The 26,226-nt window shown below is 37.9% G+C and overlaps 1 protein-coding gene across 1 annotated transcript in view; it reads right to left on the reverse strand.

The window, feature by feature from the left end:
• Positions 1 to 1,497: 1,497 nt before the first annotated feature.
• LOC126236045 (BMP-binding endothelial regulator protein) overlaps positions 1,498 to 26,226 on the reverse strand; it is a 748,120-nt gene continuing 723,391 nt past the window's right edge. Inside the window, exons 12-13 of the mRNA XM_049945081.1 lie at positions 22,018 to 22,268; positions 1,498 to 2,647 (exon numbers count right to left, since the gene is read on the reverse strand). Of these exons, the coding sequence (XP_049801038.1) occupies positions 22,088 to 22,268 (181 nt within the window). The 3' untranslated portion in view covers positions 1,498 to 2,647; positions 22,018 to 22,087. The remainder of the gene's footprint in view (positions 2,648 to 22,017; positions 22,269 to 26,226) is intronic.

Genomic DNA, 26,226 nt, shown 5'->3' on the forward strand with positions numbered 1-26,226 from the left:
ACAATATTGTCTCCTTCAGAGTAATTCCCGTTGACAGGTATACACCATCTCAGTTGTTGTTCCCAGTCTTGGCAGCAGCACTGAAAGGCTTCAACTGGTAGGGCCTTTAACATTTTGGTCACATTCTCTGGAGTCTCAAAATGAAATCCTTTTAAGACATTTTTCAGTTTCAGGAAAAGAAAAAAGCCACAAGCACTCAGAGCACTTGAGTATGGGGGCTTTGGAACAATAGGAATGCTTTTTGAGGTCAAAAATTAAATGTGGAAGTAGCCGTGTAACATGGGACATTGTGATGCAGCATTGACTTGTCTGCAATGTCTGGTCTTTCTCATTCACCCTTTTCCTGAGCCTTTCAAGGACATCTGTGTAAAATACTTGCTTGACAGTTTGTTCTGGAGGAACAAATTCTTTATGCATTATACTTGCACTGTCAGAAAGGCATATCAGCAGGTCTCCCTGAACAAGGTTCATCGTCAGCTTGTTAACGGCCTTTCAAAAATGATTTGTGTCAGTGAAAAACTCCTGATAAGGAATGTTTCCTCTAGGTCTGTTTCAACTTTTCAAAGATCACACTCCTGTATTCCCCAAGTTTAAAACAAAACTTAATGGCTTAATTGTCCCATTTTAGTAACTTAAAACAAAAACACAACTTCACCAGTAGTGCTCTCAAAAATCATGCACAGGCTGCACAAAAAGGATGAACTGTCAGGTCTACACAAGTAGAGCAACACAGCACCATCAGATAGCTCACAGTGTTGTCAGTCTCATTATTTTTCTCACACACGTTGTATGTCTTTTCAGAACTCTTAGTCAGGAGATTGATAGTATAGTAATAACTATAATAAGACTTCTGCTTCAAGTTGCCTATAGATCACAATCTCCAGGTGAGGTGCATCCTGCTAAAGTCCTGCTACCAAGAAAAATTCCTTCGTAGTAGGTACTATAAATTTACAGAATAAAATTAGAAATGCTGGAAGTGGATAGCCACACAATGAAAATGGACTGCAAAACAATATGTTCATAGATGAAATTGTGTTGTAAGTGTACACTGTTGAAATGGTAATGCTTGGCATTTTCTTCATATCCATGCTTACAACAAGTGTGGACTATGCCAAGCAAATGACAGTTTCAAAGCAGCTACTGTTTACTCATGTTAAGGATTTCAGATTTGTATCATTTATCAAATTCATGTAAAATATTATGAATATCAGTTAATATGATGGAAAACTTTCACATGAAGGAATAATTGAGGAATGGACAAGGATATAAATGTGGTGTGGAGTGCAAACACCTGTGTGAGTTAGTTTGACTTTAGGTCTCTCTGCGCATTTGCAAGTTAGGTTTAATTGTACTGCACAATTATGATATAAAAACTGTAATTTTACTGTTGCAGAAATTTAATTCTGATAGATACACAGGCTTTCCAGATACATCACTGCAGTGACTTGTTTCACTCATATTACAAACACATAGAAATTTTAACATAGCAGGATAATATCTCTGAACAAATTTTATTTTTTCAACAAATATGCGATTTAAATAGTATTTACAAACAGTGACAGGTTTTTGTCTTGTCATAAAATTACTTGTAAATAGTTTTGCACATAGCATTTCAAGCAGTTGGTTGGAATGTTTCACAGACATTTGAATTTGGAGAAATACATATAACATATGGTGGACAGTTTTTTTTAAGTAAATGTTAATGAAGTTAACATTTGTTTTAAACTAACACTATAGTGGCATGTGCGGTTTCCATTGCACTCATTTTAGTTGTTTCTCGAGTAGTGTTCCAGTGTAACACAGGTAAATGCAACCTGTTCGCCTGTTGATTCAGTCTATTTTTTGTCTGTTATGATCACATTTCTTGCCATCATAACTTCTTTTACAAAACAGCTGTTCTGTACTTGTAGTGCTATGTATATTTTATGGCATTCTTTGTAGGTGATCTTTACCAGAGTAGGAAAACTGGAAGGCATATCTTTAAATTATGAATGACAAATTTTAAGATCTTTGTTATGTATTTGACAGTATTTATACTTGGCATTGCTCACCATATCTTTGGCTTTTCATGTGTTAATTTACATTATGAGAAGAATATACACTGACATAATTTTTTGTAACTATGCAAGATGTAGGAAAATGTGGAATCATGGCTTTCAACATGCTTTCAGACAAAATCTTTTCTTTTGGTGACTATTAACTCTGCATCTATACTTCTTATAAAGAACATCTCTGACATTGCATAATGTTAAAAACAAAACACAAGTTTCTTCAATACATTCTGATTTTTCTCTATAAATTATGTCTATGAGAACTATATCATCGTACATAATATACTTACAGTTTAGCTCTATTAATCTACACTTAGTTACAATAAATAAAGAGTCAAAATAAAATAGCATTATCTATTGACTAGAATACATGCATCACAGCCAACAATGAATTTATATAAATGGAATATTTGGCACCCTTCAAAACTATGTATCTGTCATGTCAGTGAATGTAATTGTAATACAGAGGTAGGATCATTTCAGAAAACAATTCCAACAATTTTTTCCCCTCTCTTTTTCCTGGATGAATGAGTTTTTGAAGTGTTTTACATTCCAGGAGACGTACAGGTCACAAAGGTGTTATGCTGATACCTTTCCTGGAAAATATGAAATGAAATACTGCACAATTATTTAATCAACACAAATTGAAAAAACATATCAAATGAGATACTTTATAATTATAATTATTTAACTAATGCAAACTGGAAAGATAATGTCAATATGGTTAACTATTGCTGCTTTGTCGTGCATCAGTTAGAAAGAATTTTTTTTCTTTCTTTCTTTTCTCAGAAGCTTCATTCTGCTTGTTATTTTATATTGGTCAAACAAGAACACTTTTACACTTTTTGCCCAAATGTCTGAAGCTATAAAGAGTCTTTTTTAAGATAAAAAATATTGATATGACTCATAGAATGGGCCAAAAGGAATTAAACAAGTGAAGAAACCTGTAGCAAAACTGCTTTCTTCGTCAGCCACAAAATATAAAATATTCGATACTACCTTATGAGAAATAGCTCCTCGTTTTAGAGAGAAGTGTTCTCAGACCAAAAGAGACAGCGAATCCTATGGTTAGGAAGTTCACAACTTTGCAGAACTACTGCAGATGATACGAACCGACAGTGCAGAATTGTGGGACTGATTAAGTTCAGGATCCTAAAATTGGCCAGATATGTGATTAGGGTGCAAAAGATTGGTAAACATATGGTACCAGGTTGCATAATACCTGCACAAAGACTTGAAAAGAGAAGGATATACAGGGCAAAAGAAGGCCTACAAGCATTATATTTTTCGGATGATAGAGAATATGTGGAACCCTAATCATAGCATTCCATGGTTCCCTGTGCTGAGCACACAGAAAAAGAGAAGATAGGAAAGGGCAAAAAAATAATTTCATTGTACGACAACCAGAGAAGAAACTAGCATTCTTTGGGGAGATGATGCCATTGTTGAAGCAACAAAGTCTAGTCCATTATGCTCTGTCTGGAGTCACTTGCAGTGACATACAGAATATGCTATTCAGATATTGGTTTGGTGAGTGAAATCATCTTTTGTACTGCTAAGATGGGCTATGTCTGCACAACTTGTTTACAGTTGATTCATCTGTCTTTGTTGAATTTGAGCCAAAGTGCTACTATCTGATTATATAGGATATTGTAATTTATCCTCACTCTATCTCCTGGTGTGCCATAGTTACATATGTTAACAGATTAAATAAAATTGTGTTTGAGCCAGTTACATTTCCATAGATCGTTTGAACTACTCTTCTATCAAAGTGGTGTGGAACAACTTAGTCTACAAGATATATGTACATGGCTAGTTTAACATTAATGCATTAATGAATACATTTTGTATTTAAACAATGGAAACTGCAGGTAGTGGCCAGATATCCTGGAATTGGTGGTCGTGTATGAATGTATGCATGAGGTGTGCTTGCTTGTGTGTGTCTCTCTCTTTTCTTTATAGTATGTATTTTGTCCTATTCATGCAGCTACACCACTTGTTGTGGAATAGAATGAGCTGTCCAGGGGAAATGATTTTAAATTAGATTTAAAACTTGCTTCACTACCCATCACACATTGTATATTATTGCATAAATGTTCAAAAATTTTTGTAGCTGCATATTAAACTCCTTTCTAAGCCACTGTCAGCTTTAACAATGGGTAATAAAGATCATTTTTTCCCTCTAGTGTTGTAGGTATGGACATCACTGTCCCTCTCAAATTGTGATGGATTATTTATATCGAATTAATTAGTGAATATAAGTATTGTGACAATGCAAGTAGCTTGGCTAGCTCCTAGAAGAGGTACCCACATGACATTCATGGGTGAACACAACATATAATTCTTACTGCTTGCATTTGTGTAATCGATACATTCTTTCTAACTGATGAGTTGCCCCAGAAAATTATTCCATAAAGGCATTATTAAGTAGAAAAATGCAAAATATGTCAGGAAGTTAGCAGGTTAATACTTTTGTTTTCAAGATTATCAATCATGCAAAAAGCAAAAGTAGCAGAACTTAATTGTTTGAGAAGCCTCTTCCAGATCAAGTTTTCAATATGTACACTCAAAAATTTGGAACATTCTACCCTATTTACTGACTCATGCTCATGTGCTGTATCAATTGTTTTGCACAGAACTGAATGTAACTTCTTTTTTTCAAAATTTATGGATTGTCCATTTTCAGAGAATCACTTAATAATTCTTTGGAAAATATAATTTACAAACTCTTCTGTCGTTTTCTCTCCAATGGGATTTATTATAACACTAGTGTTGTCTACAAAAAGTACCAGTTTGGCTTGCTGAATTCCCATATGTAAGAAGTAGGAATGGAGCCAAAACTGAATCCTGTGGGACCTCCATTGTGATCTTGCCCCCCTCCCCCCCCCCTTTCCCTGCCAGTCATTTAAATTTTCTACCTTTCTGAGCTTTCCTGAATTATTCAGCACAAGATTTTGCATTGTTTGTCAAACAACCTGTGTGTAAAGCTGTCAGTTCAATAAAACTTGAGTTTTCTAAGAGTAACATGATCTACACAATCAAATGTCTTGAAAAGACCACAAAAAATATCAACTTTCAATATATTGTTATTTAATGGCTGTACTATTTGATGAGTGAATGTATGAATAGCATTGTCAGCCGAGCAGCCCTTCTGGAATCCAAACTGTGATGTTCTAAGTAAATTGTTTCCACTTAAGTGTGTGACTACTCTTGAGTACATTACTTTTTCAGATAGTACATTACTTTTTCAGATATTTTTGGGAAAAGACATCAGTAAGGAAATGGCTCAATAATTGTTTAAGTCTGTCTTGTCAACTTTCTTATGCAGTGGTTTAAGAATTGCATATTTTAACCTGCCTGGAAAAATTCCCTGTGCCAGTAACGCATTGCGTATATCCCTAAGGACATTACTTATCAAGTTGAAACAAGTTTTCAGAATTCTGTTTGATATTGTGTCAACCTCACATGAGCTTTTGTTTATTAGAATTTCATGAATTTCACTGAAGGACATTGGTGCTACTTCCAGTTGCTTAAAGTTTTGTGAAATGGTGTTTTTAATATACTCTCTTGCTTCTCCAAGTGAACCATTTAATCCTATATTTGCTGTTAAATTTATAAAGTGATTGTTAAAAGTACTTCTAACTTGTGAATTATCAGTCACAACATTGTCATTTAGTTTAATTGTTATGGAATCAGGTTTTTGTGACTAGATCTGTTCTTGAAATTGTTGACACAAATTAAGAAGGAAGGTGAGGAGATTAGTGTTTTATGCTGTACTAGTGACAAGAGAAAGAGCACAAGTTCTGATTAATTAAGAATAGAGAAGTGTATTGATGACATACTTTTCAAGGAACCATTCAGTGTTTTATGCCCTACTAGTGAGAAGAGAGAGTACAAGCTCTGATTAATTAAGAATGGTGAAGTATATCGATGTCATCGTTATCGAGGAACCATCCCAGTATTTTCTCTTAGTGATTTAGGGAAACCACGAAAAACCAAGTTGAATGGCCAGATAGGGATCTGAAGCCCTTTCCGCACAAATGTGAGACCATTTTCTTAACAACTGCATAACTGTGTTTGGTTTGAGACAGTTCAGGCAGCCAACATGAACCAATCAATTGAAAACCCAGAACTCCTTATCTCACATGTTCAAAATACTTGCTTTTTTTACTCAGTATATGTTTCTTATTGATCTTTGTAACAGTAAAACGTGCCACATACACTAACAAAGAAGTTGAAGTGTTTGGCAGTGGATATATGCATAAACAAGAAGTCAGGACTGTGCCTCAGCTTTCAAACTTGCATTCTTGGGGAAGCATTAATGTGTATACATAGATGTCTGTGATTCAGCTCACATGTGCTCTCACACAAGCAAACAATGTGAGGGTGAGTTTTCAGTCAGGTGATTACATGTGGCTGGATATAGGTGAAGAATTTTCCAGGACATATAATTTTGCAGGACACATAAAGTATATCCAGAGGACATGTTGCCTGTAATTGACAAAGTGCCAAGATGATCACTCTACTAGCAGAAGACTGCAGGTTGGTTCCCCATTCGCACCCCAGATAGGGCTGCCAAAAGGGAAGTTGTCCATGAAAAATAGATTCAATGACGAATGAAAGGGTAACATTCTATGAGTTGGGGTATGGAATGTCAGAAGTTTGATATGGTAGGAAAGCTACAAAATATGAAAAGAGAAATGCTAAGGCTCAATCTACACTCCTGGAAATGGAAAAAAGAACACATTGACACCGGTGTGTCAGACCCACCATACTTGCTCAGGACACTGCGAGAGGGCTGTACAAGCAATGATCACACGCACGGCACAGCGGACACACCAGGAACCGCGGTGTTGGCCGTCGAATGGCGCTAGCTGCGCAGCATTTGTGCACCGCCGCCGTCAGTGTCAGCCAGTTTGCCGTGGCATACGGAGCTCCATCGCAGTCTTTAACACTGGTAGCATGCCGCGATAGCGTGGACGTGAACCGTATGTGCAGTTGACGGACTTTGAGCGAGGGCGTATAGTGGGCATGCGGGAGGCCGGGTGGACGTACCGCCGAATTGCTCAACACGTGGGGCGTGAGGTCTCCACAGTACATCGATGTTGTCGCCAGTGGTCGGCGGAAGGTGCACGTGCCCGTCGACCTGGGACCGGACCGCAGCGACGCACGCATGCACGCCAAGACCGTAGGATCCTACGCAGTGCCGTAGGGGACCGCACCGCCACTTCCCAGCAAATTAGGGACACTGTTGCTCCTGGGGTATCGGCGAGGACCATTCGCAACCGTCTCCATGAAGCTGGGCTACGGTCCCGCACACCGTTAGGCCGTCTTCCGCTCACGCCCCAACATCGTGCAGCCCGCCCCCAGTGGTGTCGCGACAGGCGTGAATGGAGGGACGAATGGAGACGTGTCGTCTTCAGCGATGAGAGTCGCTTCTGCCTTGGTGCCAATGATGGTCGTATGCGTGTTTGGCGCCGTGCAGGTGAGCGCCACAATCAGGACTGCATACGACCGAGGCACACAGGGCCAACACCCGGCATCATGGTGTGGGGAGCGATCTCCTACACTGGCCGTACACCACTGGTGATCGTCGAGGGGACACTGAATAGTGCACGGTACATCCAAACCGTCATCGAACCCATCGCTCTACCATTCCTAGACCGGCAAGGGAACTTGCTGTTCCAACAGGACAATGCACGTCCGCATGTATCCCGTGCCACCCAACGTGCTCTAGAAGGTGTAAGTCAACTACCCTGGCCAGCAAGATCTCCGGATCTGTCCCCCATTGAGCATGTTTGGGACTGGATGAAGCGTCGTCTCACGCGGTCTGCACGTCCAGCACGAACGCTGGTCCAACTGAGGCACCAGGTGGAATTGGCATGGCAAGCCGTTCCACAGGACTACATCCAGCATCTCTACGATCGTCTCCATGGGAGAATAGCAGCCTGCATTGCTGCGAAAGGTGGATATACACTGTACTAATGCCGACATTGTGCATGCTCGTTGCCTGTGTCTATGTGCCTGTGGTTCTGTCAGTGTGATCATGTGATGCATCTGACCCCAGGAATGTGTCAATAAAGTTTCCCCTTCCTGGGACAATGAATTCACGGTGTTCTTATTTCAATTTCCAGGAGTGTATATATAATGGAGTTAGCGAAGTGAAGTGAATTTCTGATCCGATGAATATAGGGTAACATCAACAGCAAGGAAATTGATATAATGGGAGCAGTGTTTGTTATGAACAGGAAGCTAGGGCAGAGAGGGAGTTACTGTGACTGTTCAGTGATATGGTTTTTCTCTTCAGAATTGACAGCAAGCTAATGCTGACAACAAAAGTTTAGGTACATATGCCGACGTCACAAGCAGAACCTGGAGAGAGAAATAAAGTGTATGATATTGAACAGGTAATTCAGCATGTAAAGAGAGGTGAAAATTTGGTAATTACATTCACATATGTGAATATAATCTGCATTTTCGTAAAAAGAAAGGTTGGCCCTCAGTTTTAAAGAATATAACACCAGATCTAATTTTGTGCTTAGTTTTATGTATGTAATTGATTTTCTAATTTATCTTGGCTATTCCTAGTTAGTATCTTTTGTTATAGGGTGAAATCAGTAATTGTTTTGTAACTTAAATTCTATTGTTGATGTATAAACAAATATAAATCCTGTACTAATTATAAACATTTGCAAGACAAATTACTAGTAATCTTAAAGTGTCTGTTTGGCTCTATTCTAAAACACGTTAATTCCATAGTAATTAACAGCTTTATCAAAAGTATTGTTTGCATAACTACATTTATTAATTTCATGATTTAAACAAATAATTTGGCCTAACTCTCAGTGGAGAAGAAAGTGTTAAAAAGACGCAATCTTTCGATGTATTCAGTTACTTGAATGAGTTAAGTTTTAATTGTAATTTCTGTATATTTAACTTTAAACAATGTGTAGTTTCAGTACCTATTATTGTGATGATATATAAGGGCCCGATTTTTGTTCATGAGACAGTCAGTCCATGGTCGAGTTTCAGACGAGGAACCTGTGTTGGTTAGAATGACAACAATGCATAAACTTAACAGTAAAATAAGTGTTACACCAATAGGCTGTGTGTTAAAGCAATGACAGTGACCGTTCAATTTATTTAAAGGACTGTGAACTATGTGGTTATATTTTTACTGCTCGTAGATGTTCAACAGAAAACTATTGTAGCAGTATGTGGAGGTTTGCCTGAAAACTATTAATGAGGCTTATGGAAAGTTTAAACAGTAGTGCACTGGCCATACATATATAACTGTGTGTTACTGGGGGGTTATGCAAAGTGAAAGTAAACTACAGTGAAACACAGATGTGTACCTGTCGGCTACATTATTTACAGTAGTCAGTGGCCAAATTACAAACCCCATTTTTCAGCCAGTGTAACAACGCAGTACGTTGACACCGAGGACAACAAACGAAGAATTAAAAAGCAGGCAGAACTGCTACAAAGTATACATGGAAAAGGCTCGGGGATGTGGGAAAATTCCAGCTGGTTCACATCACGATCAGACAGAGATTTCAAAAGAGATATTGGATTTTAAGGCATACCCAGGAGCAGATTATAGGCTCATATCACAATTCAATAATGATGAAGAGAAGACTGTTGTTAAAGACAATTGTATTGAAGAATCACCATGGAAGGTAGTGCAATATTGAAGTACTGAAGATGTGGATACTGTGATAAGGCAGGCAGTTCAGTTGAAGAGAAGTGGACATATGTAAAAAGAGCTAGCACTAAAGGTGAAAAGAAAACAGTGGGTAATGGAAAGGTAGCTGCAAAGAAACCATGGATAATAGAAGAAATACTTCAGTTGATCAGTGAAAGGAGGACATACAAAATTGTTCACGGAAATTCAAGAATACAGAAATACACGTCAGTTAGGAATTAAATGAATTGAAAGGACACGGAAGCTAAGAAAAAACAGCTGTATGAAAAATGTGAGGAAACCAACAAAAGGATGACTGTCAGAAGGACAGACTCACAAGGAACTGCTTGAGTGCGAGGTCTCAAGTTCAGTCTTTAGCATGGTTCATTTGAAAGTGTTGTGTTAACAATTACAACAAGAAAAATATTAGTTGCTTATGACACAACATTTGCATAAGGAGAGCAACAGAAAATGAGTGTCCGGGAGGTGCTGTGATCAACCTTCTATGAGATGTACATATTATGCTTCACAAAATGGACATTGCTGATATTCAAGAAATGTTCAAAACAAACCATTAACTTGCACCATGAACGCCAAATGAAAAATGGCATGCTACAGTGATCACAAAGATTTACACCATCAAGATTGAAAGTGAACTCCTTGGGAGTGACGAACAGTGCAGGACGTTCAGCAAGGCATCCACTCTTAAAGAACACATATAGAATCTTATTGATGTAACAGGGCGATGAGAACTGGTGGAATGTGATGGCATGCACTAAATGTGAAACAATCTGTTGTGGAGCTTATCGTAAAACTAGCTATCCTATATTGCATAGCTACAGATAGCATGATAATATGTTTTATATGTATGGAAAAAACAAATATCCAGAGGCTGAATTTATCTAGTGGTTCCAGGTGGCATGAATTGCAATGTCACACACTTTTTAGGAGGGATAGTTTGTTCTAAAGGAGAATAATTTTTATATGTACACCAGGGATCTGGCAAAAGCAAGTTATTTTGATCAACTATTGGCCATAAGCAGAGCTCGTACTATAGTCGTAGTTCTCTTACACCCATTTCCCCATGCTTGCTGTGACGTAAATATTCCCTACCTTCTTTGCAAGATCTCACACACGAGACAGAATCGTAGAGGGCAAAGCACATCCAACTTCTTGCAGCTCAATAAATAACTTTCCAGCCAATTTGCCATCTAGATTAACTGTCAGCATAATTGGGTGCAAATTCTTTAAGGCAGTGGTGTTAGTTGATCTTGATACAACTCTCTTGGTACCTCTAGTTTCCAGGGTTCCTTTCACATGCATTTCCTCATCGAATCCTGACTTCCTTACTGAACAATGAGATAAGTTTGTTCACCTCATCTTCAAATTTTCAGGTAGATTCTGTAGTTTTCTGTGCATTGTCAAATTGATGTATTGTTTGAAATTTCACTACCTTACATCTTCAAATTCTCTTGTACTGTTTGAAGTTATGCAACCATCCACTGCCTCCCTTGAAATCACTGTAATATGCCATGTTCAATTTCATGTGCATAACGCTCCCCCCCATGAACCATGGGCCTTGCCATTGGTGGGGAGGCTTGCGTGCCTCAGCGATACAGATGGCCGTTCCGTAGGTGCAACCACAACGGAGGGGTATCTGTTGAGAGGCCAGACAAACATGTGGTTCCTGAAGAGGGGCAGCAGCCTTTTCAGTAGTTGCAGGGGCAACAGTCTGGATGATTGACTGATCTGGCCTTGTAACATTAACCAAAACGGCCTTGCTGTGCTGGTACTGCGAACGGCTGAAAGCAAGGGGAAACTACAGCCGTATTTTTTCCCGAGGACATGCAGCTTTACTGTATGATTAAATGACGATGGCGTCCTCTTGGGTAAAATATTCCGGAGGTAAAATAGTCCCCCATTCGGATCTCCGGGCGGGGACTACTCAGGAGGACGTCGTTATCAGGAGAAAGAAAACTGGCGTTCTACGGATCGGAGCATGGAATGTCAGATCCCTTAATCGGGCAGGTAGGTTAGAAAATTTAAAAAGGGAAATGGATAGGTTAAAGTTAGATATAGTGGGAATTAGTGAAGTTCGGTGGCAGGAGGAACAAGACTTTTGGTCAGGTGAACACAGGGTTATAAATACAAAATCAAATAGGGGTAATGCAGGAGTAGCTTTAATAATGAATAAAAAAATAGGAGTGCGGGTTAGCTACTACAAACAGCATAGTGAACGCATTATTGTGGCCAAGATAGACACGAAGCCCACTACAGTAGCACAAGTTTATATGCCAACTAGCTCTGCAGATGATGAAGAAATAGATGAAATGTATGACGAGATAAAAGAAATTATTCAGGTAGTGAAGGGAGACGAAAATTTAATAGTCATGGGTGACTGGAATTCGTCAGTAGGAAAAGGGAGAGAAGGAAACATAGTAGGTGAATATGGATTGGGGGGAAGAAATGAAAGAGGAAGCCGCCTTGTAGAATTTTGCACAGAGCATAACTTAATCATAACTAACACTTGGTTCAAGAATCATAAAAGAAGGTTGTATACCTGGAAGAATCCTGGAGATACTAAAAGGTATCAGATAGATTATATAATGGTAAGACAGAGATTTAGGAACCAGGTTTTAAATTGTAAGACATTTCCAGGGGCAGATGTGGATTCTGACCACTATCTATTGGTTAGATTAGATTAGATTAATACTAGTTCGATGGATCATGAATACGATATTTCGTAATGATGTGGAACGAGTCGAATTTTCCAATACATGACATAATTAGGTTAATTTAACAACATACTTAAGTTAATATAACAACTTTATTTTATTGTGTTTTTTTTTGTTTTTCTTTATTTTTTATTTTTATTTTTTTTTAATTTCTTTTTTTTAATATTTTTTTTCTTAATTTATATCTAAAAATTCCTCTATGGAGTAGAAGGAGTTGTCATTCAGAAATTCTTTTAATTTCTTCTTAAATACTTGTTGGTTATCTGTCAGACTTTTGATACTATTTGGTAAGTGACCAAAGACTTTAGTGCCAGTATAATTCACCCCTTTCTGTGCCAAAGTTAGATTTAATCTTGAATAGTGAAGATCATCCTTTCTCCTAGTATTGTAGTTATGCACACTGGTATTACTTTTGAATTGGGTTTGGTTGTTAATAACAAATTTCATAAGAGAGTATATATACTGAGAAGCTACTGTGAATATCCCTAGATCCTTAAATAAATGTCTGCAGGATGATCTTGGGTGGACTCCAGCTATTATTCTGATTACACGCTTTTGTGCAATAAATACTTTATTCCTCAGTGATGAATTACCCCAAAATATGATGCCATATGAAAGCAATGAGTGAAAATAGACGTAGTAAGCTAGTTTACTAAGATGTTTATCACCAAAATTTGCAATGACCCTTATTGCATAAGTAGCTGAACTCAAACGTTTCAGCAGATCATCAATGTGTTTCTTCCAATTTAATCTCTCATCAATGGACACACCTAAAAATTTGCAATATTCTACCTTAGCTATATGCTTCTGATTAAGGTCTATATTTATTAATGGCGTCATACCATTCACTGTACGGAACTGTATGTACTGTGTCTTATCGAAATTCAGTGAGAGTCCGTTTACAAGGAACCACTTAGTAATTTTCTGAAAGACAGTATTGACAATTTCATCAGTTAATTCTTGTTTGTCAGGTGTGATTACTATACTTGTATCATCAGCAAAGAGAACTAACTTTGCCTCTTCATGAATATAGAATGGCAAGTCATTAATATATAATAAGAACAACAAAGGACCCAAGACTGACCCTTGTGGAACCCCATTCTTGATAGTTCCCCAGTTTGAGGAATGTGCTGATCTTTGCATGTTACGAGAACTACTTATTTCTACTTTCTGCACTCTTCCAGTTAGGTACGAATTAAACCATTTGTGCACTGTCCCACTCATGCCACAATACTTGAGCTTGTCTAGCAGAATTTCATGATTTACACAATCAAAAGCCTTTGAGAGATCACAAAAAATCCCAATGGGTGGTGTTCGGTTATTCAGATCATTCAAAATTTGACTGGTGAAAGCATATATGGCATTTTCTGTTGAAAAACCTTTCTGGAAACCAAACTGACATTTTGTTAGTACTTCATTTTTACAGATATGTGAAGCTACTCTTGAATACATTACTTTCTCAAAAATTTTGGATAAAGCTGTTAGAAGGGAGATTGGACGGTAATTGTTGACATCAGATCTATCCCCCTTTTTATGCAAAGGTATAACAATAGCATATTTCAGTCTATCAGGGAAAATGCCCTGTTCCAGAGAGCTATTACACAGGTGGCTGAGAATCTTACTTATCTGTTGAGAACAAGCTTTTAGTATTTTGCTGGAAATGCCATCAATTCCATGTGAGTTTTTGCTTTTAAGCAAGTTTATTATTTTCCTAATTTCAGAGGGAGAAGTGGGTGAGATTTCAATTGTATCAAATTGCATAGGTATGGCCTCTTCCATTAATAGCCTAGCATCTTCTAATGAACACCTGGATCCTACTATATCCACAACATTTAGAAAATGATTATTAAAAATATTTTCAACTTCTGACTTTTTGTTCGTAAAGTTTTCATTCAATTTGATGGTAATACTGTCTTCCTCTGCTCTTGGTTGACTGTTTCTCTTTTAATAATATTCCAAATTGTTTTAATTTTATTATCAGAGTTGCTGATTTCAGACATGATACACATACTCCTGGATTTTTTAATAACTTTTCTTAATATAACACAGTAGTTTTTATAATTTTTGATAGTTTCTGGGTCACTACTCTTTCTTGCTGTCAGATACATTTCCCTTTTCCGGTTACAAGATATTTTTATACCCTTAGTAAGCCATGGTTTGTTACAAGGTTTCTTACGAGTATATTTAACTATTTTCTTGGGGAAGCAGTTTTCAAATGCATTTACAAAAATGTCATGAAATAAATTATATTTTAAATTGGCATCAGGTTCACGGTACACCTCATCCCAGTCTAACTGCTGTAGGCTTTCCCTGAAATTTGCAATTGTTAAATCGTTGACTGAATGTACTACTTTGGAGGACTGTTTAGTATTGCTGAATGGAGCTATGTCATATATTGTAACTAGCTGTGCACCATGATCAGAAAGACCATTCTCAACAGGCTGAGCATTTATCTGGTTAAACTTATCTTGGTCTATAAAGAAGTTATCTATCAGTGAGCTGCTATCCTTTACCACCCGAGTAGGAAAATCAATAACGGGTGTCAAATTGAAAGAACCGAGTAATACTTCAAGGTCATTTTTCCTATTACCCTCTTTCAGAGAATCTACATTGAAGTCCCCACAAATAATAATTTGCTTCCCCCTGTCTGACAGATAGCACAACAAGGAGTCCAAATTTTTCAGAAATAGATGAAAATTTCCTGATGGGGACCTATATACAGTTACAATTATAAATGTGCCTTTATTTAATTTAAGCTCACAGGCACATGCTTCTATATGTTTCTCTACACAAAACTTTTTTGTTTCTATACTTTTTGCACAATGATAACTTTTGACATATATGGCAACTCCTCCTTTCTCCATATTTTCTCTCATTACATGTGCAGAGAGCTTATATCCACTTACATTTACCTTATCCATGTAAGTAACAATGTGATGCTCAGACAGGCATAGTATATCTATTTCATTCTCAGCTTCTAAATCTTCTAAACAAACCAGAAGCTCATCTACTTTATTCTTTAAACTCCCAATATTTTGATGAAATATACTTACATTATTTTTAATTATACTTTTATGAGAACCTTTCCTTATTCTAACATTTGCAGTACTCTCCTGTCTGAGTTTCTCATTGTGCTTAGGCCTAGTTCCTATACCAGTGGTCACACGGTGTTCAGAGAGGCAGATTATGTCAACTGGGTTGGGTGACTTTAATTCATCAATGCAATTACCTAGGACTGAGATACAACTTGGTGGAGATAAAATTTCTGGTGATTGGTGAAAATTTATAATTGATAGCTGTGATTGGTGATCCAATGTGCTAGAATTATGCTGTTTAATTTCTTTCCTAAACTGAAGATTTGTTTCAATCCTGACCTCTCGTAGAACTTGACATCTTTCTGTCTTACCTATCCTAAAAAAGGTGCTGCTCCAACACCTGTAACCACTGGTATTTTACCATTCATGGCAGTGCCTCCCCCCCTTAAATTTCCTGCTATTACCCCAGCCAGTTTCCCCTTCCCTTTCCTGTTGAGATGTAGGCCGTGCCTGATATAGTCCCACCTACTGAGATAATCAACAGGAACCACACCAATATGAGCCCCCGCACCTGACCCAAGCAGCCGTTCCAACTCCAAATTAACTCTCCCAACAGAAGAGTTCAAATGAGGCCGGTCATGGCGTCTCAGGACAGATACAAATTCAACATTGGTGTGTCTCGATGCCGACGCAATCTTTACCAGGTCACACTCTATACTGTACCCAGAATCTCTGTCGATGCTGTTCCCTGGCCCTCCCACAATAACCACGGTGTCTTCCCTGGTAAATCCTTTACAGAGTGAACCTAAATCCTCTGTCACCTGATCCAGACTAGCACTTGGTTTGAAATAATTTGTGACCTGGTATTCTGGTCCTAATTCCTCCTGCAGAAGTTGGCCTACACCTCTGGCATGAGAACTGCCTAACAACAAAACTTTCTTCCTTTTCGATGACTTTCCTACATTCTTTTTCAATTTCCTATTGAAAGTTTGTTGTGTCCTGTCTACACCTACCTCTGCTTGAGGCTCATCAGTTTCTAACTGAAGCAACAGGTCAAACTTATTTTTGACATTCACCACAAAACTGTCAGACTTAGTTCTAGGCCTGTTCCTTCTGCTACCTGTTGCCACTTCCCACCTCTCTTTGCCCTTCTCCCTCCTTAACCTGTCCAGATCTTCCCTAGCCTGATCTAGCTCAGCCTGAAGGGCAGCAATTTTCCCCTCCTGTTCCACTATCTTCCTATCTCTGCTGCAAATCCTACATAACCACTGATGAGCCTGATCCACTTTCCCAACACCCACGCCACTGCAATCCCCCCAGTGAAAAAAACTACTACATCCATCACACCAAACCCCGGAACTAACAATTCTAAGGCACGTCAGGCACTTCTCACTCATGGCAAAAATAATACTTTAGCTAGAATAAATCAATTAAATTACCGAAAATCAAAAAAGACGTTACAAGAATTAAGCCTATTCACAAATGTATATAAGCAAGTTTCTGATTTAAAATTCCGCTGTTTTTCTGAGATCTGTATTAAAACAATGAAGGTATACGCTATTTATTATATATTTCACTCGATTGAATGAAAAAAAGGACAATTAAACGAGGTACTTTAACTTTGATTCTCCAAAAACGTTACGAGAATTAGGCCTATAAACAAATGTATATAGGCAAGTTTCTGATATAAAGTTACGCTGTTTTTCTGAAATCTGTATTAAAACAATGAAGTTACACGCTATTTACGGTAGTTTACTTATTTGTTACCGAGAAACTAGTTAAATTACCGTGAAACAATAAACAAACACGTTTACAAAATTTAAGCCTAAGCGCGACTTCGCGAAGTTACGATCTTTTCGTGTTTTCTGAAAAAATACGCAAAGAAAAGTCAAACCTTTAATGGCAAGACTAAACGATACACTAATGCACGTATTTAATTTGTTGTCGGCGTTAAACTAAATTATATTCCTGTCTAAATCACTTATCTTTCTGGAAATGGTTTCTGGCGTCACTTACACTGCAGATTGAAACTGAAGAAACTGCAAAAAGGTGGGAATTTAAGGAGATGGGGCCTGGATAAACTGAAAGTACCAGAGGTTGTAGAGAGTTTCAGGGAGAGGACAAGGGAAGAATTGACAGGAATGGGGGAAAGAAATACAGTAGACGAAGAATGGGTAGCTCTGAGGAATGAAGTAGTGAAGGCAGCAGACGATCAAGTAGGTAAAAAGACGAGGGCTAATAGAAATCCTTGGGTAACAGAAGAAATATTGAATTTAATTGATGAAAGGAGAAAATATAAAAATGCAGTAAATGAAGCAGGCAAAAAGGAATACAAACGTCTCAAAAATGAGATCGACAGGAAGTGCAAAATGGCTAAGCAAGGATGGCTAGAGGACAAATGGAAGGATGTAGAGGCTTGTCTCACTAGGGGTAAGATAGATACTGCCTACAGGAAAATTAAAGACACCTTTGGAGAGAAGAGAACCACTTGTATGAATATCAAGAGCTCAGATGGCAACCCAGTTCTAAGCAAAGAAGGGAAGGCAGAAAGGTGGAAGGAGTATATAGAGGGTTTATACAAGTGCAATGTACTTGAGGACAATATTATGGAAATGGAAGAGGATGTAGATGAAGACGAAATGGGAGATAAGATACTGTGTGAAGAATTTGTCAGAGCACTGAAAGACCTGAGTCGAAACAAGGCCCCGGGAGTAGATAACATTCCATTAGAACTACTGATGGCCTTGGGAGAGCCAGTCATGACAAAACTCTACCATCTGGTGAGCAAGATGTATGAGACAGGTGAAATACCCTCAGACTTCAAGAAGAATATAATAATTCCAATCCCAAAGAAAGCAGGTGTTGACAGATGTGAAAATTACCGAATTATCAGTTTAATAAGTCACAGCTGCAAAATACTAACGCGAAGTCTTTACAGACGAATGGAAAAACTGGTAGAAGCGGACCTCGGGGAAGATCAGTTTGGATTCCGTAGAAATGTTGGAACACGTGAGGCAATACTAACCTTATGACTTATCTTAGAAGAAAGATTAAGAAAAGGCAAACCTACATTTCTAGCTTTTGTAGACTTAGAGAAAGCTTTTGACAATGTTAACTGGAATACTCTCTTTCAAATTCTGAAGGTGGCAGGGGTAAAATACAGGGAGCGAAAGGCTATTTACAATTTGTACAGAAACCAGATGGCAGTTATAAGAGTCGAGGGGCATGAAAGGGAAGCAGTGGTTGGGAAGGGAGTGAGACAGGGTTGTAGCCTCTCCCCGATGTTATTCAATCTGTATATTGAGCAAGCAGTAAAGGAAACAAAAGAAAAATTCGGAGTAGGTATTAAAATTCATGGAGAAGAAGTAAAAACTTTGAGGTTCGCCGATGACATTGTAATTCTGTCAGAGACAGCAAAGGACTTGGAAGAGCTGTTGAACGGAATGGACAGTGTCTTGAAAGGAGGATATAAGATGAACATCAACAAAAGCAAAACGAGGATAATGGAATGTAGTCAAATTAAATCGGGTGATGCTGAGGGGATTAGATTAGGAAATGAGACACTTAAAGTAGTAAAGGAGTTTTGCTATTTATGGAGTAAAATAACTGATGATGGTCGAAGTAGAGAGGATATAAAATGTAGACTGGCAATGGCAAGGAAATCGTTTCTGAAGAAGAGGAATTTGTTAACATCGAGTATAGATTTAAGTGTCAGGAAGTCATTTCTGAAAGTATTTGTATGGAGTGTAGCCATGTATGGAAGTGAAACATGGACAATAACTAGTTTGGACAAGAAGAGAATGGAAGCTTTCGAAATGTGGTGCTACAGAAGAATGCTGAAGATAAGGTGGGTTGATCACGTAACTAATGAGGAGGTATTGAATAGGATTGGGGAGAAGAGAAGTTTGTGGCACAACTTGACTAGAAGAAGGGATCGGTCGGTAGGACATGTTTTGAGGCATCAAGGAATCACAAATTTAGCATTGGAGGGCAGCGTGGAGGGTAAAAATCGTAGAGGGAGACCAAGAGATGAATACACTAAGCAGATTCAGAAGGATGTAGGTTGCAGTAAGTACTGGGAGATGAAGAAGCTTGTACAGGATAGAGTAGCATGGAGAGCTGCATCAAACCAGTCTCAGGACTGAAGACCACCACAACAACAACTTAATATGTCACTATCGTGCACATCCTGTAAATTGCATCGGGTATCCTTGAAACATGCAAACACCAGTTTTTGTAACAAGTGTGCCTTGTCCTCCCTTGAATATCTGTAGTCTTTCTTATGCACTATATGCTAGTATTGCTGTAGACTAATTCAAGATCTGTTCATACAGCAATTGTTTTTTTTTACTATGCTGTGGATGATATTCCACGTGTGTAAGTATGTTTAGACCCACTTCTTGGACAACGATTGTCCTTAACTACGTTTCACTGGAGACAGGATTTGTGGTTCCCTGTCTGCCAAGGATGAGAACTACATGGCTCGACACCTGCTTCAGTACCACTTTCACTTGTTAAGCATATATCGTCGTCATTGTACTCCACATATTTTCTGTCTGCACAATCAAGCACATGCAACACCACACATTCCACTGGCTCATTCTCCAGAATCACTAATATTTCATCTGCCATTTTTTTCTCAGTTGCTTTGCTTATTGTTGCCATTTCCCTGCTTTGTATCAACACCACTAGCACTCTAGCTCTGTTGTGAGTTACTCACTGACTGAGCACTTCAAGTATGCTTCATAGCCTCATGCTGTTCTCACCATTGGATATCTCTAGTCCCAGCCCCTGTTACCATTAGAAGCCAACATTGTGCTAACATGGTAGGCAATAAGTGGGGTGCTGAATGCCATAAACGCCGGCCTCTGTGGCCGAGCGGTTCTAGGCACTTCAGTCTGGAACTGCGCTGCAGCTGTGGTCGCAGGTTTGAATTCTGCCTCAAGCATCAATGTGTGTGATGTCCTTAGGTTAGTTAGGTTTAAGTAGTTCTACATTCTAGGGGACTGATGACCTCAGATGTTAAGTCCCATAGCGCTCAGAGCCATTTGAATGCCGTAAATGTTATTGGCCTATTGTGACCTCACCCTCAAGGAGTTCCTTGTCAGCATATAGAAAAGTGAAAACAACTTCAGCACGAATTGTTTAAAATTTTGAGAAAAATGGGAGTAAGCTATAGGGAAAGGTGGTAATATACAATATGTACAAGAATCAAGAGGGAATAATAAGACTGGAAGACAAAGAATAAAGAGCTCAGACAAAAAATGGAATAAGACAGGGATTCAGTTTTTACCCTATTGTTCAGTGTTGTACATCAAAGAAGGAATGAGTGAAATAAAATAAATGTTGAGTGGGATTAAAATTCAGGGTGAAAAGACGTCAGTGGTAAGATCCTGATGACATTGCTATCATCGGTGAAGAAGAATTGCAGGATCTGTTGAATGGAATGAACAGTCTAACAGTAAAGAATATAGATTAAGAGCAAACTGAAGTAAGATAAAAGTAATGAGAAGTAGCAGAAGTGAGAACAGCGAGGAAGTTATCATCATAATTAGTGATACAAAGTAGATGAAGTTAAGGAATTCTGCTACCTTGGAAGCAAAATAACCCAAGACAGGCAAAGCAAGGATAACATAAAAAGCAGATTATCACAGGCAAAAAAGGCATTCCTGGCCAAGAGAAGCCTACTAGTATCCTTAATTTGAGGAAGAAATTTCTGAGAATGTACATTTGGAGCACAGTATTGAATGGTCATGAATTGTGGACTGTGGTAAAAACAGAACAGAAAACTATTGAAGCATTTGAGAGTGATGCTATAGAAGAATGTTAAAAATTAGTTGGGCTGATAAGATAAAGAAGGAGATGGTCTCCACAGAATTGGTGAGAAAGCAGCATATGGAAAACAATGACAAGTAGAAGGGACAGGATAAGACACTTGTTGAGACATCAGGGAGATTAGATGAGTAGATTGAGAAAAATAAATTATGGCACAGTGTCATTAAAACAAGGGATTGGTTGACAGAATATATCCTGAGCTGTGAGGGGCCAGCAGTTTGGTAATGGATGGAAGCGGAGGGGAGGAGGGAGGGGGATTATGGATGCAGACCAAGGCTCAAATACAGTAAGTAGATTAAAATGGATGTAGATTGTGGTAATTATGCAGAGATGATGAGATATACACAGGGTAGTTCAGTGTGAGGAGCTGCAGCAAAACAGTCTTTGGACTGAAGACCAGAACAACAACAATGTATGGTTTCCTGAGAATAGATGTTTCCTGCACTTAATTCTAATTTAACAGAGAGTAAAGTTGTAACTGTGTCACCTTTAGGCATAATAAGCAAAGGCAACTCACTCATTGATGTAGAGAGCAGTTTTGTTTGGTGACTTTTAAAACTGATCCAGTCAGAGTGATCAACATAAGTTTCTCAGTCCTTTAAGTTAAATAATTATTCTTTCTTACAGCTTAAGAAATTAGGGAAAAAACTGCAGTGCATGAAAATGACAACTCTTACCTGACTTTCTGACAGATGTCCAGTGATGTGCCATTTGTTGTCAGCAGGAGGGCGCTGAGAAGATGAGTGACTATTGCAGCTTACGTAATGGAGGCCTCTTGCGAGGTGATGCCCAGAAGCTGAGACACCTTGATGCTTTTCTCCATTTGTGAACACGTACGCCTAGCCTCTGGCACTCGTGGGCGTAAGCCATGAAAGATTCACAGTGACATCGGCCAGTTGGACATTCACACATGTCCACTATGCAAGCCCTGTACAAATACAGCCACAAATCACTATAGGTAACAAACTAGCAGATCTTTGCAGATATCATGATATTTAAAATGATATGAGGTAGTGGAAGGCTTACAATAGATCAGTACATTTACACTTCTGATAATCTGCTTTGTTATGTGGGGTAACCACTTTGAGATGACAGTGCTGTCAGCTTGTGTGCTGGAAATGAATTAGCCTTTTGTAGTGGATCCAGTGAGTAACTGGCTAGTGAAAATCTTGCCACTGAAAATACCTGCACTACCAGCAAAGGAAATCCAAAAAGAAAGAAATAGTTTATGAAAATAGGACAAAAAAGCAAGCAGGAAGGAGTGACATATGTCAGTGAGAGGAAATTAAGTCACAAAGAAGAGTAGTGGAAATCTGTGTGTACTAAGCTCTTGAACATTATCTTGACAAGGAGTTTTGGTACAGAGTGCTGTTACCTGTAGATGAATGACAGCAAAGCTGTAAGCATATCCACACTGGAACAGCTATCTCTAGAGCTTTTTCGACATTGTGTTTTAGAGTTGTTCTGTAGAGTTAAGTAATTTGAATACAGTGATATAGCAATCTGCATAGTTCCTGGAAGTGCTGTAACAAGTGTTTTCTTAGGTAAATTTCAATGCTTCCTAGAGAAACTTCAGAAAGAGGGTAAGAAAAAAGTGGCAATCACAGCAGACTTTGACTTTAATTTGTTAGTTGAAAGCACAAAATTTTGTGATTTAAATCAGAAATCTATTTCTAAGTTAATTTTTTATGCAAATAAGTACTGCTTAGACCTAGGTATTATGGATCAGTCTGCTCTGTTTATTGAGCTTCCAAAAGAAGGCAAACTTAAACCTCCAGAAATGTACATAAAAAGGAATTTCAGCAAAAGTAATGTGGGTATTTTCCACAATAATCTTAAGAATTGTAAGCAAGCTTGTAGACCACCGTTTTTCAAGCACCATAAACTATGACAAGTTATTGATTTGTTTGTAGATGTATTTAATGAATCTTTCCGCACCTAGTTTTCAGCAAAAGAAAGTAAGGAGTAAACTTAGTGGATTACACCAGAAATAAAAGTTGCTAGTGCCAGAAAGAAACAGCTCCACAGTGAGTTAAAATCAAAGAGAAATCCCGGTTTTGTTATTTACGTTTAAATGCTATAATTCTGTGTTGAAGAAAGTTGTTGTGCAGCTAAAATATTCCAAATAATACATTCAACCTCCAACATAAAAAAAACACAAAATCATTCAGTTAGAATTAGAAGCCAAAATCAAAAGATACTGAAAATTAGATTTGAAAATGATACTATAGTAAACCCTTTTGTCAAGTTGTTTCAATGTGTTCTTTTTAAATGTAATGAGATCAGTTGCAAATATGGAAGACTATCAAGACAAGACAAATGTGATAAGCTCTGAGAACATACAGGACACATATTTTGAAAAATTTGAGAAAATCATCTAAAGGGATGTGGAAAATGAAATGATGTCTTTAAAAAACAAAACCTCATCTGTGTGGGATGAAACATGGGTGGGGTGAAACATTCACAACTGTAATCAAGACCATGTATTATATTATTTCACAACCATCATCAGTTGTTATAAAACAAACTTTTGAGTAAGGATGTTTTCCAAATGCATTGAAATGTGACAGAATAAAACCATTATTAAAAAATGGATCGACAGAAGATATATGAATTACCATCCGATCTCTCTTCTGCTGGTCTTCTCTAAAGTGTTTGAAAAGATTGCAGCAAACAAGTTCAAAAATTTCTTACTATAAATGACATATTAAAAAAAAACTGTGGTTTTCAGCAGGGAAAAAGCAATGTAAATGCTGTCAATGAGTTTACTCAAAAAATGTGCTCTACATTAGATATGGGTAAAAAGGTCACAATAATGTTCTCTGATTCAGCAAACCTCTCTTCTTCTCTACAAATTATATATATACGGTATCAACAACACTGCTTTACAGCGGGTCAACTCTTACATACTTAACAGAGAGGAAACAAAGAGTAATTATAACTTCAAATTCAAGCAATTACTCTTCAAATTGGAAACGAATTTTCCAAAAAGTGCGACAAGGTGTGTCTAATCTTTTTCTACATAAAGGACCTACCACTTGGTATTGATGTTCATTCAGTTTTATTTACTAATGGTGCATCAGTTCTAATGGAAAATGAGATGTCTGCAAGAAATCCAGAAAGTGTCAAAAATGCTTTATAAAAACTTGAATCTTGGTTCCATCAAAACAGACTAAAACTAAATGTAACTAAAACTGAAATGATGCAGTTTGAAGCTAAATCATTAGAATGGAGCAAAAAACCCATGTAAAGTTCTTAGGCTTAAATCTGGATAAAAATTTAAATTGGAAAGTATACCTAGATTACTAAACAAATAAACTGAACAGCTGGGTATTTGCAATGTGTGTTTTGTCAGATGTCCACCTCCATAGCTGAATGGCCAGTGCGGCTGACTGCTGTGTAGAGAGTCCGGGTTCGTCGTCCAGTACTGCCAGGAGTTTTTCCTTGATGGGAGGACTGGAATGGGGTGCAATCAGCCTCATGATGTGAATTGAGGACCTACTTGACTGAGTAGTAGTGGCTCCAGGTCACAAAAACTGACAACAGCCAGAAGAATGGTGTTTTCAACCCACGACCATCCACACTGCATCCAGTAATACTATTGCCAGAGGTTGACATGGTGATCAGATGGTACCAGTGGGCCCTCCAGAACCATGAACGAAGTTAACATTTACATACGAACCAGAAACATGTGCTATTTTGAGTCAGTTATTTGTTGTGGTATAATCTTATGTGGCAATCCAGCAAATGTCACAAGGATGCTAGTATTACATCAGATGGTGCCAGTGGGCCCTCCAGGACCATGGATGGAGTTAACATTTACATATGAACCAGAACAATCTGCTACTTTGTGTCAGTTATTTTTTGTGGCATAACCTTATGTGGCAATCCAGCGAATGTCACAAGGGTCCTAGCATTACAAAAGCAAATAATTAGGATCACGTGTGTTGCCAAACAAAGGGTATCCTGTTGACCAATGTAAAAAAAATTAAAAATCCTCTCTATTCCCTTCCTTTACATATTTGAAGTGTTGTTGTTCTTCCATAGAAATCAACACATGCTAGACATTTTACATTTCTACCACAAGTACAGAACTCGTCAAAGAGAAAATTTTAAACTTCTGATGCACTGTTCAAAGCTCGATGTCAAACACCAGAGTACATGTGGTTAAAAGTTTACAATAAAATTAAAAGCAGTAATATATTTCCAGGACAGATAGAAATTCAGCATCATTTGTAATGTCATCTGTCTGTTTGATTGCATTGCAGATCTAGATCTCAACTGACAGTGCAGCTATAATGTGCGTTATAAGTAGACATGTAGACTGAGTGTAATTGTAACGACACATATTCCAACCTACCTCAGGCACATGCAAGCATTAGTCCAACTTCAGTCTGCATGTCCACTTATAACACACTAATTATAGCTGCACTCTCAGTGGAGATTTAAATCTGGAATGCAATCAAAAAGACAAAAGACATTATGACCAATGCCGATCATCTTTTGTGTCCTGGGTTACATCACGGTTGTGGAGCACAACCATCCCCTTGGAATCGAATGTGGTAATATATATAACATGAAACCTGGTTCACTTAAAAGATTGCTCTTTATTCTTCTGGTGGAAAAATGTTATTATTCTATTGAAGAATTCTTTGAGGACAGTTTCACAGTTTGTATCAGGGATTTACATATTTTATTTTTTGTATATTGGAAAGTATAGTACGTCTTTGTATAGCAGTGTCTCAGAAACATATAAAGAACAATGTAAATTTTTATATTTCTCTAAAAAATATTTTTGTTGTAATCCTTGACATGTCTCCTATACATAAAATCAAATGTTTGGAAAATTGTATGGAAGGAGATGAATAAATCACTTTGCAGTGACA

This window comes from Schistocerca nitens, chromosome 2, assembly GCF_023898315.1.
Source record: "Schistocerca nitens isolate TAMUIC-IGC-003100 chromosome 2, iqSchNite1.1, whole genome shotgun sequence".
Classification (NCBI taxonomy): Eukaryota; Metazoa; Arthropoda; class Insecta; order Orthoptera; family Acrididae; genus Schistocerca; species Schistocerca nitens.